The following is a 17,350-nucleotide window of genomic DNA, read 5'->3' on the forward strand; positions in this document are numbered from 1 at the left end:
GAGCAGCCAGTCACTGACTAACATGCAGAACAGAATTGTTAACGGATTTATTTTCATTTCAATTCAGGTTAGATTTTTTTTTGTGTGCAACGCAGATTTTCTGTGCGCAGAGAGCGAGCCAGCAGTGCGCAGCTTAGAGGGAACATTGGACTCATCATATATCACTTTTGTCTGGACTCCACCTAAAAAGTTATTTATCCAAAAAAGAAACGTTGGATAACCAAGGAAATCAAAGCATTCATCAATAACAAAGAAACTGATATACAGATGTGGAGACGTTCCTGAGAAAAAAGCTTTCTCCAGAGAGGTACGAAATTAAAAACGCTAAACAAAGTATAAGGCTAAAATTGAGGTGAATTATAGAAATAAAAACCTTACAGCTCCCTGGCAGGGAATCAAAAATATGCCCTCCATTAATCAGTATGCTAATGCATAACAGCTGTACTTGCATGACTAGTAATGGAAACCTTTGAAAAGATCCTAAAAAGTATTATTGTGTCCTTTAAGGTCAAGGTCAAGTTTATTTATATAGCACATTTCAAACAGCCGATGCTGCACAAAGTGCTTAACAATATAAAAATGGTATTACAAAGCAACAATGTAATACAATATTAACAATAAAAAACAATAATAGGACAATAAAAGAATTAAAACAATAACTAAACTAATTCAAATAAGACCAAAATGCTTGGGTCATAGTGTGTTAAAAGCCAGGGCATAGAAATGTATCTTTAGTAATGATTTAAATTGCTCAAGTGTTTGTGCAGATCTAATATTTAAGGGGAGACTATTCCAAAGTCTGGGACCTGCCACAGAGAAGGATCTATCACCACGAGATTTGAGATTAGTCCGTGAGATGGACAGCATTAGTTTTGAGCTAGACCTCGTGGTTTTTCCTGGAGCATAGGCAGAGAGGAGCTCAGACAGGTAAGGAGGAGCTCAGGCATTAAGTGACTTAAAAACAAAAAGTAAAAGTTTAAATTGGATCCTGTAGGAGACAGGAAGCCAGTGTAAAGAAGCTAAAACTGGGGTTATATGCTCTCCCCGTTCGGTACCAGTTAACAGGCGAGCAGCTGCATTTTGAACCATCTGAAGACGATGGATGGAGGCCTGATCTAGACCATAACACAATGAATTGCAGTAGTCCAATCTGCAAGTAAGAAAAAGGTGAATAACATGCTCAAAGACGTTAGCCGGGAGGGATGGCTTTACCTTGGCCAGCTGTCTTAACTGAAAGAAGCAGGACTGAACTGCTGCACTCACCTGCTTATTCAATTTAAAAGAACCATCAATGTAGACACCAAAAAAAAACCCAGACACAATAAGCAGTCTGAGACATGAAAACGGAGAACTTATACAGTATATATAAATCGGTCCACCACTCATTTACACATTTGCCAGTTCTTTTTAGTATGTAAACCAGGGGTGGGCAACTCCAGGCCTCGAGGTCCTGCAGGTTTTAGACGTGTCCTTGATCCAACACAGCTGATCCAAATGGCTAAATGACCTCCTCAACATGTCTTGAAGTTCTCCAGAGGCCTGGTAATGAACTCATCATGTGATTCAGGTGTGTTGACCCAGGGTGAGATCTAAAACCTGCAGGACACCGGCCCTCGAGGCCTGGAATTGCCCACCCCTGATGTAAACCAACAGCTGCTGGACTTGGTATGAGAAAAGATTTATAATTACGTTTTCTGATGACACTGTCCTCTTGTCCTTGCTTCAAGGCAGGGGCGGATCTAGAGGGGTGGCATGTGCCACCCTAAACTGATCTCTTGCCACCCCTATGCATATGACAGTGTTGTTTATTAAAATAAGGTAGCATTAACACTTTGATCCCAGCAGCAATTAAAATTGAATAAAATTGAACTGACCACCACCACAAATGGTTCAGCCCATAGCGTGGACCGGCTTTACTTCTTGTTGTCAGTAGCAACAGATGCCTATGACCGTGCCAGAGCACATTTGAACAACACCATGGGCATTTCAGATTTTACACAGGTGGTGGGTTGGTCTGGAAATGGAATGAAGGTGAGTGTTATTAACCCTCTGTGGTCCACGGACACGCTGCACCTCCAAATCACATGACTGATGTAAGCTGACATAGCAACAAGCTGCAGCCACGCTGAGTCTGTGTTTCAGCTTGTTTTGAAGGTTCGGACTTCAAAGTATACACCAGTTTTTACATTTTAATGACAGGCCACTAAATCCAGAGTTATGATTAAAAAAAGAAGTATAAGCAGTTTTTAAAAAAGCATTTTCTCAGGACAGCATAAAAAACAGTAAAGAAAGAACAAAAGCCACCTCTTTCCTATCGGTGGAAAAATGTACCATAGATAAATAGTTGTATATAACTTTACTGTTTACAAATATGTGCACAGCTTTTTCAAAATTTACACGTTAAATTTGCATTTCAAGTTATATATAATAAATCATTTACTAAACATTTCTGTGTTTTTCACAGTAAAATAATATAACTACTACTAGGATCTTATATTTTGTGTGTGATTTCAGATCAGTTGTGTTAATACAGTATGTCAATGAAAAAATAACTGCAAATTCAGACACGTGAGGTTGAGCTGAAAATGATGACAAAAAAAACATTGTGAAATACAAATGTAAAATCAAAAGCAGTGAAAACTGGACATTTTGGACCTCAGAGGGTGAAATCATGAAAAAATTAGATTTAAATTCTTGTTCATGACGGTGCAGATTTCTGACATTTGGTGTAAATTTAAGCAACAATTTTATTTTTTCTAACAAAAACTTCAGTTAGACTTGTGTTTGTATGTGAACCGCCCCATGTTGTGTAGCTTTCTGGATTTTATACTTATTGGGCTACATATTTATTCATTATACAGGCTGTACAGTACATCTAATCAAAGTTCACATGTGTTATGTAATTGAAATGTTTAATTATGTGGGCTACAGAAATAACTAAGTTATAGAAACACGTGTATACTTACTGCATTGGAATCATTTAACCATATGTAACACCTGCATATGAGTTTGTTCTTTTAAAGGCTTTAATTTGGCCACCCCATTTGATTTCCATGCTTCCAGGTCCTGAGCCTGTCCATGGCCCTGTTTTACCCAAATTTGTGAAGTGGAGGTTACAAACAGAGCAGTCTTTGACCATCAACTCAAGTTTGATATGAACACATAGTCCTTCATAAAACAGGTTCAACAGAGAATATACTTGTTAAGAAGATTGAAATCTTTTAATGTTAATAAGAAAGTTTATATTGTGCATTTATAGAAAGTCTTAAAATGTTCTTTTATTCAGTGTTTTTCTATCAAGGGCAGAAACTCCCTCAGCAGTACTGTTAAGCCCTGCTCCAAACTCACAGGGAGAAGAGAGCTTTGGGTTCACTCTGGGAAAATAAAGAAGGCAAGAAACATGATTATCCATCCTAGACATATTTTTTCATCTGAGTCCAGGATGTTGTCTCAGGTCACCGTAACCTTGTAACCGAATGTAGAACAAACAGAAGCTTAAAATCCTTCCATCCCTCAGCCGTTAGATGACTTAACGCTGACAGGGAGTATTTAGACATTTGTACTTTTAATATATTTATTCTTGACCTCATGGTTTGTTGATCTGTACCTTGACATGCATCAGTGCTTGTGATTAGTATTTAAAGACTGCAGGTTGTGTGAGCAGGTAGTTTGGATATGCTGTAAACAAACTGGGGTTAATAGAGTTATCTGAATCTGTCATCAGGATGGCTGTGTGCAGGAGGAAATCATCTCGTGTGTCCCAGGAAACTGTTAGCTATGTGCTGACACCATCATTTAATTCATATGATATTCTTATCTTTCTTCTGCAGAGATATGAGGACCATATTGCATCATTGCATCAAAAGTCATTCCCAGATGTGGTGTAAAATGCAAATGTCAGAGGAACCCAAATCATTTAAGGAAAAATAATCGTTTAAGTCCAAATTTAGCTCTTTGTCATATCAAAGCACACCAGCACTCGCACGCAGTAATCTCATTTTACACACGGCGTCAGTTTCATACAACACGTGATAAGTTAGAGGAAACTGTGTAAGAGCATAGAACGATGACATGGTGGGTTATTGGTTATACTGACTTGTAAAAGGTGGGTACCCAGCTCCTTTGCCATGTTGTCCAGAGGACTGAACCTTGTTGACTGCCCCCATCCATCACCCAGACCTGCACAGAGAGACAGACACAATCAGAGAGACAAAGGCTGGCTCCATCGGTCACATGAACCAGACTACGGGACAAATTAAAAATATATCTTTGACAAACACGCACACGGTCACTAGAACAAAGTTAATGTCACACATTCATTTTCTTTTTTACATGAAGAAAATATTCTTTCACAAAGTTTTTGGGCAAATGAAGCCGACCTTAATAAGATTAAATAACTGAAGCATCAGACATGCTGATTTTTTATTTCACTACAAAGCCAAGCAGTGGAAACTTTATTTATTTGATGCTGATGCCATCAGAAGAGTATTAAAATAATGTGTCATGATTTATATACAAAAGGTTGTTGGAAATTTGTCATTGTTTGTTTTCATTGGAAGAAAAAACAAGTTGGGTTTTTCGTAATTTTTACAATCTGGGTGGAATTAAACCAAAAATATTTAATCTCTAGAAAAACTTTTAGAATATTTGGCACATTTTTCTACTATAAATGTTTATTTATGTGTCTAATTAAGGGTAAAAACATGATATTTGTGACACTGTTGCTGCTGTCCAACATACAGGATCAAAAGAGTTCAAAGCACTTTGCACAACTTTCCTCATTCATTGAATTCATACATGTGCTTTTTTCTTTGTTTCTGTTTTCCATTGAAGTGCTTTCTATCTGACATTTACACATATTTATAATGTGATGGCTGCATCGGAGAGCAGCTTCGAGGTTCAAGGATATTTGGCGTGCAGACAGGAGCAGATTGAACCACTGCTGTTCTTCTAGAATCGGACCATGTAGTATTAAACATAATTCAATTTTCAGATCAACAGGAAATCTCTAATGTTAACTTTCCTTTTCCAAGACTATTCTCCCACCTATGCATGAGATTTGCCTTCAGCTGTGTATTCTGTATGTTGGCCAGCTGACATACAAAAATGAATCAGTGGGAGTATTCTGAATATTCTGAAAATATGTATTTTACTATATAAAGTTATTACAGTGTTCTATAATTGAATAACATTATTGAGCTGCATCCTTCTTTGTATACACAATGGAACGAATTACTACCTACTGTATGTAGGTATGCTGTGCCGTATTTACACAGTATGTGTGGGAAAATCTGAAAACGGACAATAAGGGGGCGATGAAATATGAGAATCGGCCTGAAGCGTTAAGGCTTGACATAATTCATCTAAACTCTTTTTTGTCACCTCGTCATGGTGGTGTCCCAATCACACAGTGGAAGGTTTGGTTTGGTTTTAAATCTATGACTTGGAAACTAAGTGAAGCATTTTCAAGCTACATAAATATGAAACAGTTCATCTCTGCACAGTCAGGTCCTTCAAAGACAGAACTGTAAACCAGTGTCTCTGCTAATCAAGCAGTTTGAACTAATTCTGCTTTTAATATCAAAGTTATTTCACATGAAATCTGCTGAAAGCCAGTGAGTGAAGAGATGTGAGGAACACAAAGTAAGTGTTTGAAAAAAGAAGGAGAACAAAGTTAAATTGTTGTTGTTGTTTTTTTACATATTGGAGTGAATTGTGTTATTGTGTCATTAATACAAAAACGTCCAGTTAAATTTCTCTAACTATGCCAGTAATCTAGACATTTGCTGCCAGCACAATAATGTCCTCACAGTCAGTCCTGACTCCAGGCTCTGCTGTGGACTGGTGTGTGCATGGAAAAGAGACAGAAGCAGCTTTACATTGAAAAAGGTTTTATACTGCAAGTATAAAAAGTTGACCTGCCATCAAATGACTTAATATATGTTTCTGCATTTTTCACACTGTATGTCCGTGCTTCACGCTCCTATCATGAAATTTAACCATACGTCTGGGACAGACACATTTTAGCTGTTAAAAGACATGAAAAGTATCCAACAAAATGAGACATAAAAAGCACATTTTTAAAAATCCATATTGAGACAAGTGAAACAAATAAAAAAAAAAAAACAGTGCGGTACACTCTACAGCGTGTTAATACTGAAGAAAGGTTGTCTCGATGCATGCTCGAGAATCTGGGCACAGAAATCAAGTTGATTCTCTTCATCCAGGTCTGAAAATATCCACAAAAACAGGATCAAGTTTCTGGGAATGCAAAAAGTATTCTCTGAATTCCAGTAAAAAAATAATGCTATCCTCTATTAGAGGTCGAATAAACTGTAAAGAGTAAAGAATATTTCTCACAACCTCAGTTTGAGATTGTTGGTATTTTCTCTGGATTGTTGTTCACTCTCTACATTACAATATAAATATAATGTCATAAACAGCACAAGAAGCTCATTTCTCTTCTGCAAAGACACCTGAGTGACCTGCTGTCCCAGCACCCATCAGAGGTCAAACTGAGGTACGATTTCTTCCCCAAGGCCACTGGAACTACAGATGAAATCAAATAGCATAATCAGAATAGCCACTGTGTAGCTTTCAACATGAGTACTGACATGATACAGTTTCACTCTGCAATACTATAGCTTTTACTTTTGAAAAACAGCATATATATATATATATATATATATATATATATATATATATATATATATATATATATATATATATATATATATATATATATATATATATATATATATATATATATATATATATGGTTTTTACATTTATTTTTTTTAATTTATTTTACATTTATCAGTTGGACATGTTGGTATTTGAAATTATACTACATTTAAATTAGGGTTGTTGCTTTTTTAAAACAAAATATTAAACCATTCAAATAAACTGTAAAACAGTGATAGGAGTCATCTCACAGCCCGCCAAGCGTCCACTGAGGAAATAAAAAAAATCAACAGAGTTTTTATTTTGCAACAGTCTCTGGAGGAGCGACTGGAATCGGGTTACACTTGCCTTCATTACTCACAGAAGGCTGAAACGACACTAGTCATCTTTTAATAAAAAGAACGTGTGCGGACTAAAGAGTAGTACACGTGTACCTAATACTGCGTAAACTGTAATGTTCATTTAAATGGAAGGAAAATAGAGCAAAATAGGTCATATTAACCCGCAACACTTAAAAAGTCACGTAATCACACTACTATAATAGCATGTAATTATATGTAATTATTTAACGTAAAGAATGTTTGTATGTTCACATTGTTTTGATGTCAGGTGAGTATTTCTACTTTGCTTCAAAGCCAAACTAATGTGACGGTAACTCGATTTCAATCCTTTGAGTTCAAAGTTTATTTTGCACAACGACACTGATGAGCTAATAAGACCAGAACAGTTTTACAAACGAACAACAGATATTAATAATTAATAATAATCAATAACGCAATAAGATCACGTGACAAATATATTTCAACGTGTATGTGACAGCAACAGAAGTGAAATGCATGCTTGTGTATTTCTTTTGAATTTATGTATATCTCGGTATGTGGGTAATATTTTTTAACACATGTAAAACTGACAATTTGATACAAAAAGATGTTTTTTCATGTTTACATTCCACTTGAAATTTCAATTGAATGAAATATTTTCTGTTTTTTAACTGCAAACAGAGAAAAACAAGAGTCCTGCATTGTAACTGTTACAGTTGTTGTAATCCTGTTCGTTTTAACAGATGACGCTGATGTCAGCCTTCAGCCGGGATAAATGCTGTCAGATTATCCCGAGGCTCCCGATGTGGAGCGTTTAGCTTCAGCCAAAATGATGCCAAACTAAACTCTGAACATAATAAACATTTAGCAGAAGAAATAAGCTCTCCGTATCAGAGCGATGCAGTGAAAGAAACAGACTATCAGAGACAAACGAAGCTTCCTTCGTTAAAAGCAGCCTCAGCCGTGCAGTAACAGGCCCACGCTTATCGCTGCGCTCACTTTAACACAGGCTCAGCGCTGCTAACACGTTTAACTTTGTCACATTTACAGACACGAGTCATTCTTTCACAGATCCACAGAAAGTACAGGCCACATCTGGAAGCTGAAACCCATTTTCAAATGTAAAAAGAATGCAAGCTGCGATCTCTGCTGGCGAGAACAACAACAACAACAACAACAACAACAATAATAATAATAATAATAATAATAATAATAATAATAATAATAATAATAATGAAGCGCTTCATAACCTCGCTCCTCCATATTTATCTGATCGTCTCCATACAGAGAGTTTCCCTTCTGTCTGTTCCACCTGCCCGCCTGACTACCGTGGGACTTGTTCTGCCCGAGTCTTTGGATGCACTTTCAGCAGATCTCCGGACTACAGACCTCCTCTCTACTTTAAATCGCGTTTTAAAACCATTGATTCTAAGTCGATTTTAACCTTGTTTAGTTTTTATACTTTCATTTTTGTTTTTTTATTTTTCATTTACCTTTTGTTTTTATTTTGTTGTACTAATGTAAGGTGACGCCTAGAAATCAAATGTATTATTATTATTATTATTATTATTATTATTATTATTATTATTATTATTATTACATTCTATTTTTATGCAATATTATTAAACCAAATAAAGCTCTCCGTATGGAGACGATCAGATAAATATGGAGGAGCGAGGTTATGAAGCGCTTCATTATTATTATTATTATTATTATTATTATTATTATTATTATTATTATTATTATTTCAAAGATCGTTGGACTTCCAGCATGAGAACACGTTTGTGCTGAAACACAGCGGCGTCCCTGAGCAGGACTCTGTCTTTCGTCTATGACGCCTTTAGAAATCCACGTCTCGTGCATCTGTATGATGAAACTTTGTTGTCATTCGTGGATTACAGCTGGATTAGTCTTCAAACTCGGTAAGAATCCACGCGAGAACGACCAACGGGCAGGTCAGTGACTGAAGCAGACTTTCCGAGTGTTGACAGAGTTTTCCCGCACTGCCCCAGTGCCCACGGGCACTAATGAAATAATTCATCTTGATAAATGAGTCGTTTGAAGCAGACATCAGTGTTTAAACTTCCAATCTACTGTGTCCATCTAACTAACAAAATAGTGATTAATAGTTATTGTTATTATTATTGGAAGAAAACCTCTGTCTGAATCGGCTACAAATGAAAGGGTGTCGGGTGCCTACCGTCGGGGAGAATGCTCCGCATCCGGAGGTAGCTGCTCGTCAGCCGGATGATGGAGGCCTTGTCCAGCTGGGAGGTGATGGCCGCCGGCAGAGGCAGCAGCTTGGCCAGCTCATAAAACTCTCCGTTCTCTTTCTCTCTGCGCTTTTTCGCGGCATTCTTTGATTTTTCCTTCATTTGAAGAACTTTCAGTTAAACGCTGCTTGCATGAAAACACTCGACGAGTCAGAAACACGGCGTTTCCGTGAGAACGATGTGCTGAGTGCCGGAGAGGTCCGAGAGTCCCGGGCCTCCTATGCCCGTGCAGCAGCGCAGCTCCCAGCCCTGGCAACTTTACACTCTCACCTGTGCCACGGCACGCGCTTTCACAAGCTGCAGTCCAAACTCGCGAATGCCACGTCCACTTCACCCGGTTTCCGCGGCCCTCTGAGCTACAGCCTTACAACTATTCAAGCACAGTCACATCAGAATATAGACAGCAGACCTGTCTCTCCGCCCGCTGCTCACTGTGTGTGTGTGTGTGTGTGTGTGTGTGTGTGTGTGTGTGTGTGTGTGTGTGTGTGTGTGTGTGTGTGTGTGTGTGTGTGTGTTTCTATTTGTCCTGTAGCTCTGCAGTAAAACCAGTATAAGTCTTCTGCGCACTGAACCTTAAAAAATTAAGAAGATAAAGAAATAAGAAAATATTTTACACATTAAAGTTCACTAAAAATCACAGTTTTGCCACTAACTGGTCTAAGTGCAACCAAAAACCAGTTCAGATGTTTTAAAGTAGCAAGACTATTTCTCAACAAGCAAACACAGGTCACAATGTTAACAACACAGAACACACAACAACACATTTACTGAAACGTTATGAAGGCCTCAGCATAGCAGGCGTTTCCCCAGACAGCTCAAACATGAAGCAGAATCCTGCAGACTTCCTGGAGAGGGTCTCTGTCAGTGAATCATTCATGCCACCAAAACTGTAACACTTATTCCACACAATAAGATGACAAAATTGTATTATTTTAAAATAATTGTATTATTGTAAATCATTCTCATTAGCAGAACAAGAAGGAAAACCTCCTGACTTCTGTTTCTTCCCTTTGCCACACATCCACACAGCCTCCATGTTCACGACCTGCACCTGTGCGCTCACAGCGTTTGATAGAAGACGTGAGAAACTACATTCAAGTTTCTGTCACACGTGTTTCAAAGGTTGCCCACCGAAAGGACTGATCTGTGACGACTTCACCAACAGAGTGATTCTGACACATGTTGATGATGTTGGAAAGAAGGTCAGCGGTCAGAAGCCCGAGTGGGTAAATGCTAGTTCAACAATCGTTTTAGTGCTCCAAGGTGTCACAGAATCAATTCATCAAAGTCATTTTACTTTATAACAAGAGGAATTTCATCCTAGCCACAGCAGCTGAGTGTGGACTGGATAGTAACTGGAAGAAAAAGGTTTCTTACATTCCTGTAATCAGGCCATTTATTTGCACTGGCAGTAACAGCACGGCTATCGTTTTCTGCACGGCTGTCTGTGGTGATGGATGAACATTGCTCTGGCTAGATTGGAAAAATCTTTCCAAAGGTACTTCCTGTAGACTTCTGAATCTGGGCTTGCAGTGTTTTAACAACCAGATTGGACAGTTAATATGTTTTATGTCATTAGTTTCATCGACACGTCTGTTCATTATTAAAACACCTTGGTACAATATGACATAATTCAACTGGATCACACACTGCAGCCTCGAAAGTACACAAAGATTTAAACCAGAGAGCAGAATGTTAAACAGCCTGTGCCATATTATTAAATACAGCAAGTACCAAATGTGTTTCTACAATACTGTCTGCATCGTTACTGTGAATTCCATCCGTTTAGATTAGCCAGTGTGTAAAGCAGAGCATGAAAGGAATTAAAATGAACTGTTTGATTAAACGGAGGACTTTGAGTATCTGTCACTTTTATGGTTGGTGTAGGCGAGCAGCAACTGTTGTGTTCACACACTTCCATACATTCATCATCGTCTGCATTACAATACAAACTGCAAACATTAGTGAAGCATGTCTGAGTGATTCACTCTAATATTCTCCTCGTGTAAGAGAAAAACACAGCTGGCAAAAAGTAAGCCACAAAACATTCCCGTCCACAACGTTCATACTCGTGTGCCTCGTTAGCAAATCCACTACCTTGGTAACATTTGAAGAGAGCTCTGTGCTGCTGAGACGGTCAGTAAATCTGGTCCCAGTGTCCTCCAGATGCACAGTGAAACTAACCAGCAGTGTTCAGGCTGTTAATGCTCCACAGGTAAGAGTTCTGTTTGAGTAAAGAAGGCCTGTAGTTTAATTTTGTTCTTGTAAATGAATCCAGGGTTTGTATACTAAACTTGTGAAACTGCCTCTGCATGTGTGAGCGCTCTGTGTCCCATGGTGCTTCTCCAATGAACCTTGGCGCTGTTTTGTGATCTCAGGTTTGTTATTTTAATCAATTAGGTCATCAGAACTGCTCTCTACTATTTAAAACATATATCAACACTTTGAAAACAGACTCCTACTCCAATCAGTGACGTTATCAGATGACTGTTATGGGGATTAAAAATCTCTAAAAAACAAAGCAGATCTGGTGATTTGGCACACAGAGCAATGAAAGAAACATTTTAAGTCAAGTGAGTTTTTTTATTGAGTGCAGTCTCAGTGCTTAATGTCAGATGTTGTTTAAATGTATGCAGTTTAAAGTTGATACATTAAAGGTTACTGTCCCATATCTCACAAGAAGGATGATAAATAATAACAGACACATGGACATTTATTTAGTTTGCAAAAGGGAAATTCATTTGCTTGGTTTTATTGATTATTTTTGATATGTGTGCAATTGATGATCACCGAAGTGCAGAACACTGTAAAAGTTTATTCAGGGCCCCAAAGTGTCGACCAGGTATCGCAGGCTTCACAGTTTCAGGTTTCGAGGTTGATCTGCACAAACAGAAATCTGACTCCAGACGATCACAGACCGAGAGCGTACCTGCCTGATGCAAAGATCCGAAGACGACTGAACATTTATTCCAACATTGAGCAGACGGCTCATTGTGACTACGAAGGGCCACACAGGAAGGTGGAGAGACCGGACGACTCACATTTAAAGAATTTACTTCTGGGTCACTGAGCTTCAGTAAACTAAATGAAGTATCCTTCCACAGGAGTAAAATCACACTGTTGCCTTTCATGTTAGCTAGGTAGTATAATAATAATTGTATAGTGCTTCTCAAATCCCGTATCAATATTAAAAGATTAAGATGGAGATAAACTAAGAATGTTCAAAAATATCAAATCTATACTAAAATATATTTATAAATATAACCTTATGATATAAATGAGCCTTTAACAATGAGCTGAGGCAGATCAGTCCTCACAGCAAACGCTCAGTGGCTTCTGTCTTTAAGCTTGACGTATGAAAAGCTAGCACATTACTGCCCGAGGACCTGAGGCTGCACATTGGTTGGTTCAGGAACAACAGCTCGTGTCAGTAAAGATTTGAACAGTAAAATCTCAACGTTAGTTCTCAAACTAATGGGCAGCCAGTGCAGAGCCATTAAGACTCTGCTTGGTTTTCTTGGTTCATGTAAAAAGCCTGAAGTTAATTTCTGATACGTAAAAGTTGAAATACCATGACTGAGAACCTTCACAGACTAAAACTCAATATTCAACTCAAGTCAAGTCAATTTTACAATATAAAGCACATTACAAACCAACAAGCGCCGACCAAAGTGTTGTACAATTTGGACAATATCAAAAGAAAGACATTATTTAGACAGGTTTAACAGCCTGGAAATAAACTAGGTTTTTAAATGAGTTTTAAAAAGATCTGCCTATTCCACAGTTTCAGCTCAGCTACTGCAAAAGTCTGGTCTCCTCTATGTCTGGTATTGATCGAATGCTGCTGTTTATGTTTGTACAGGTTGAGATTCGAGTCAAATATCACACCAGGTCTCTGACAGCTGATTTTATATAAACCGATAAAGGATGAGACGAGAGGATCACGATGGTCTGAACACAAGATCAGTTTTGTATTTTAATGTCAAAACATCTCCAGTGGAGCACAGGTCAGACGGGACAGCGATAACAGAATCCAGAGCTGTTTTGGATTTCATTTCAAAAGTTTAGAAAGTTAAGACATTCTACACTACATGCTGTGGTTTTATTTGCAGTGGGATGAGCAGGAGGTGGGTCTGGGTTCAACCTGCGGCCCTTTGTCACACGTTTCTTTCCCTCCACTTTCCTGTCAGTCTTCACCGTACCCATCCAATGAAGTCAGAAAAAGGCCAAAATAATCATTAAAAACACAAAAGATACAGCACTACAGGATTTCAAAAAAGAATCCAGTGTTATACAGAAAGAGCTCTGGAGCTCTGAATCAAAGTGCTAACCGGATCATAAATGAAGCCGTTAAAACCATCGAGTTAATACTGAAGCCCTGCATAAAGTCCAAGTAAATGGCCTGTATTTGTATAGTGCTTTTCTAGTCCCTAAGGACCCCAAAGCGCTTTACATATCCAGTCATCCACCCATTCACACACTGGTGATGGCAGCTACATGTAGCCACAGCCACCCTGGGGCGCACTGACAGAGGCGAGGCTGCCGGACACTGGCGCCACCGGGCCCTCTGACCACCACCAGTAGGCAACGGGTGAAGTGTCTTGCCCAAGGACACAACGACCGAGACTGTCCAAGCCGGGGCTCGAACCGGCAACCTTCCGATTACAAGGCGATCTCCCAACTCTTGAGCCACGATCGCCCCAAGTTTACACATAGTCATGTTGTTTTAAATGAAATGACACATAGTTCACAGACAGGCTCATCTTTTTCTACGATGTGATTTGAGCTGATCTTAAAAATAAAGTCATTTAAAATATGAGTCTTGCTGACTGATGTCAGGCTGCCATCTATTGGAGTGGAAGAGTTTGCACAAGTCGTGTCTGGGGAGGAGGGCCCGTATTTCACTGGTAGATTGGATTTAGAAAACATAAACACATTACATCCTCCAATGTGTTTGTGTTTCATTTAGGTGTGTATACCATCAGCATAGCACAGGTGGAAAGTGTCAGAACCAGAGCGCTCAAAGACAAAGAAGAAGAAAAGACATGATGGGTAATCACAAAGATTCACATTGCAAGGAAAACCCGTTACACCATAAGCAAGTTGAGCCTGTGACATTTTCCAACTATTTACTACTTCATTGTTCAGTGTGGGTGGCTGCTCTGTGACTGTCAGCCAGTCTCTTCTTTCTGATGATGCGAGGGATCTGAACTGAGTTTCTTTAAAGGAAAATATATTTGTGTATTTAAAGCACACGTACACACTGCAGTGGCTACACAGCCATAATATCACATCCACTACAGACAAAGTTACAAAGTCAAATGCGATCAGATTGACACCTCAGTGTCAACTATAGATGTTCAATTTGTGTAACTGGGATTCCTGTGATTAGAGCTACTTTGTAACTGTGAAATATCTCATATTAAATGATAAATGGAAGGTTTTCTACTCTACCTGACTCAAACAGCTTTAAACTACTGGGCTCATTATCCTATTCATACACACACTTTCAGTGCTCTCTGTCTGTACTCTGATGGATGCACCGGAGAGCAGCTTGGGTTTCTCCCAGGAATATTTGTCATGCAGACTGCGGCAGACAGGAATCAAACCACCAACCGTCACATTTTTATTTCATTTAGTTTAGTGAGTTCATGTTCTTACTAACTTGGAGTAACTGTGGCCTCATAAAGTATTCTCATTCTAAACTATGACACGTATACAGAGCTAATGAGAGGGGGAAACATTTTTAACATACTGAAAAAAACCAATCATTAAAAGTATAGGGCTTTAGAGCGTGATGTCACAGGAGGGGGCGTGACCGCCGAGGCGCCATTTTAGCAGGCCAAACAAAGGGCTAAAGGAGCGAAAGCATCAGCAATGGTTCGCCCTTGTTGTGTTGTCAGTTGTTAGATCACACGATTGGGAAGAGAACAAGCTGGAAAATTTTAACCGAGACCAGTAACACAGAGCTCTGTCTGACCATGTTAATCACAGTGTTTTAAGTATGAACAAGTCTTCTCTCTGGACAGGCTGGAGATCTGCTGTACTTTCCTCGGGGAACCATCCATCAAGCCAGAACCCCGGCAGGAGTGAACTGCTCCATCCACTTAACTCTCAGCACCTACCAGAGAATGTAAGCTTCTTCTTCTTCCCCTTTTTACCCCAAGCCCTAAAAGGCTGATAGTAGCAGATAAAAATTTTGCGAATGTGCTAACTGGAGACCGAGGTAGTTTCAGATTGATACCATAGGTCAGGGGTCTCGAACTGCAGGCTTCGAGGGCCGGTGTCCTGCAGGTTTTAGATCTCACCCTAGGTCAACACACCAGAATCACATGATGAGTTCATTACCAGGCCTCTGGAGACTACAAGACATGTTGAGGAGGTCATTTAGCCATTTAAATCAGCTGTGATGGATCAAGGACACGTTTAAAACCTGCAGGACACCGGCCCTCGAGGCCTGGAGTTCGAGACCCTGCTGTAGGAGCATCTACTAACTCAGAAGAGTTCAAATTCCATGGCGTTGACCACATTGATATGAAAGTCTGCAGAGACTCTCACTCGGAGGGAGTCTAGGCTGAGCCCTATGAAAGTAATGCATTGAGTTGGCGTCAATGTGCTCTTTTCCATGAGCGGGGCCACTGCTGCCTCGGTGCATTTCACAAACACCCTTGGGCTCAGTGAGAGACCAAAAGACAGGACTACACACTCGTATGCTATCCCCTGGAAAGCAAATCTCAGATACTTTCAGTGTGGGGGATATATGGGGATGTGGAAATAAGCATCCCTCAGGTCGATTGATGTGAACGAGTCGCCCGCTCGTACAAACCGTAGCAGCGAGGCGTGTGTCAACATCCTGAACTTGTATGTCCTTAAATGCCGGTTCAGGGCACGGAGATCCAGAATGGCTCTCATCCCCCTCCCCCCTTTCTTTGGCACAAGGAAATACCTTGAATAAAATCCACTGTGCATTTCCTCGGGAGGGACAAGTCTTATAGCTCCTTTGTCTCTCAAGGTGGAAATTTCCTCCAGGAGAAAACTGGCGGACTCGCCCGGAGCACGAGAGTAAACGAATTCTTTGAATTGTGGTGGAGCGACACTGAATTGCAGCCTGTAGCCCTTTTTCAATGTCCTCAGCGCCCATGCTGACTGAATGCAGGTGGCCCAGCTCTTCATGTGGAGAGACAGAGGGCTCACTGGCCACTCCACCGAAGATGGCGTTTTGGCGCCCCCTTGTGGTCGCAGCGCGAACCACACGCCATTTTGGCGTCCCGTCACCTCTGTCACAGGCGAGCGAGGTGACGGGCTCATCTGCGTCATCACAGCCATGGAAACGCGAGTCTCCACGGGCTGCGTTATGGCAGACGGTGCTCTGTTTTTCAACATTTTTTTTCATGTGTTTTGCAACACTCGACAGCGCCCTCGGCAAACTGCCTGGATGCGCGTGTCGGGGCTTTTTAATACAGAATGCACGAAATAAGTGCCCGTGAAACAACACTGTGAACTTTAGCAGAGTGAAGCTGACCCCCCACCCACTTGAAACGTAAAGGCAAATAGGCGGAGCGGTTAGTGCTACGTTTGTGCAGATTTGTGCAGGTAAAATTAGCGTTTGTGCTGCTACAGTATCTGAGATATTAAACTTTATTTTATAGGTCATTCAAAGGTCACCATCCCCCCAGACTGCTCCAAAACAAACCAAAATGGTCTACTTTTTTAGTGCTACGTTTGTGCTGGTTTGTGCAGGTAAAATTAGCGTTTGTGCTCCTACTGTTTTAAAGATATTAATGAAAATGTAAAGGTCAACCAGCCCCCCCACATTACCCAAATCCAACAAAAGTGGTATCAAACGTTTGTGCTACATTTGTGCTGGTTTGTGCTGCAGAAATTTTTGTTTGTGCTGCTAACATTTTAAAATGTTTAATAAAATAACGTCTTGATGCGTGCTTAATCATCCAGGTAAGTAAATCCCAAAAGGTTGATTCTGTTCATCTGGACATTTTCAGTTGGAGAAACGTTTCGTCACTCATCCAAGTGACTTCTTCAGTCTCAGCTGACTGCAGGTTTCCCCAACCATAT

The 17,350-nt window shown here is 39.8% G+C and overlaps 1 protein-coding gene across 1 annotated transcript in view; it reads right to left on the minus strand.

Moving 5' to 3' along the window:
• sim2 (SIM bHLH transcription factor 2) overlaps positions 1-9,482 on the minus strand; it is a 60,049-nt gene extending 50,567 nt beyond the window's left edge. The window contains exons 1-2 of the mRNA XM_012915725.2: positions 9,205-9,482; positions 4,097-4,179 (exon numbers count right to left, since the gene is read on the minus strand). Coding sequence (XP_012771179.1) covers positions 4,097-4,179; positions 9,205-9,379 — 258 coding nt within the window. The 5' untranslated portion in view covers positions 9,380-9,482. The remainder of the gene's footprint in view (positions 1-4,096; positions 4,180-9,204) is intronic.
• Between the last annotated feature and the right edge of the window lie 7,868 nt (positions 9,483-17,350).

This window comes from Maylandia zebra, linkage group LG10, assembly GCF_041146795.1.
Source record: "Maylandia zebra isolate NMK-2024a linkage group LG10, Mzebra_GT3a, whole genome shotgun sequence".
Taxonomy (NCBI): domain Eukaryota; kingdom Metazoa; phylum Chordata; class Actinopteri; order Cichliformes; family Cichlidae; genus Maylandia; species Maylandia zebra.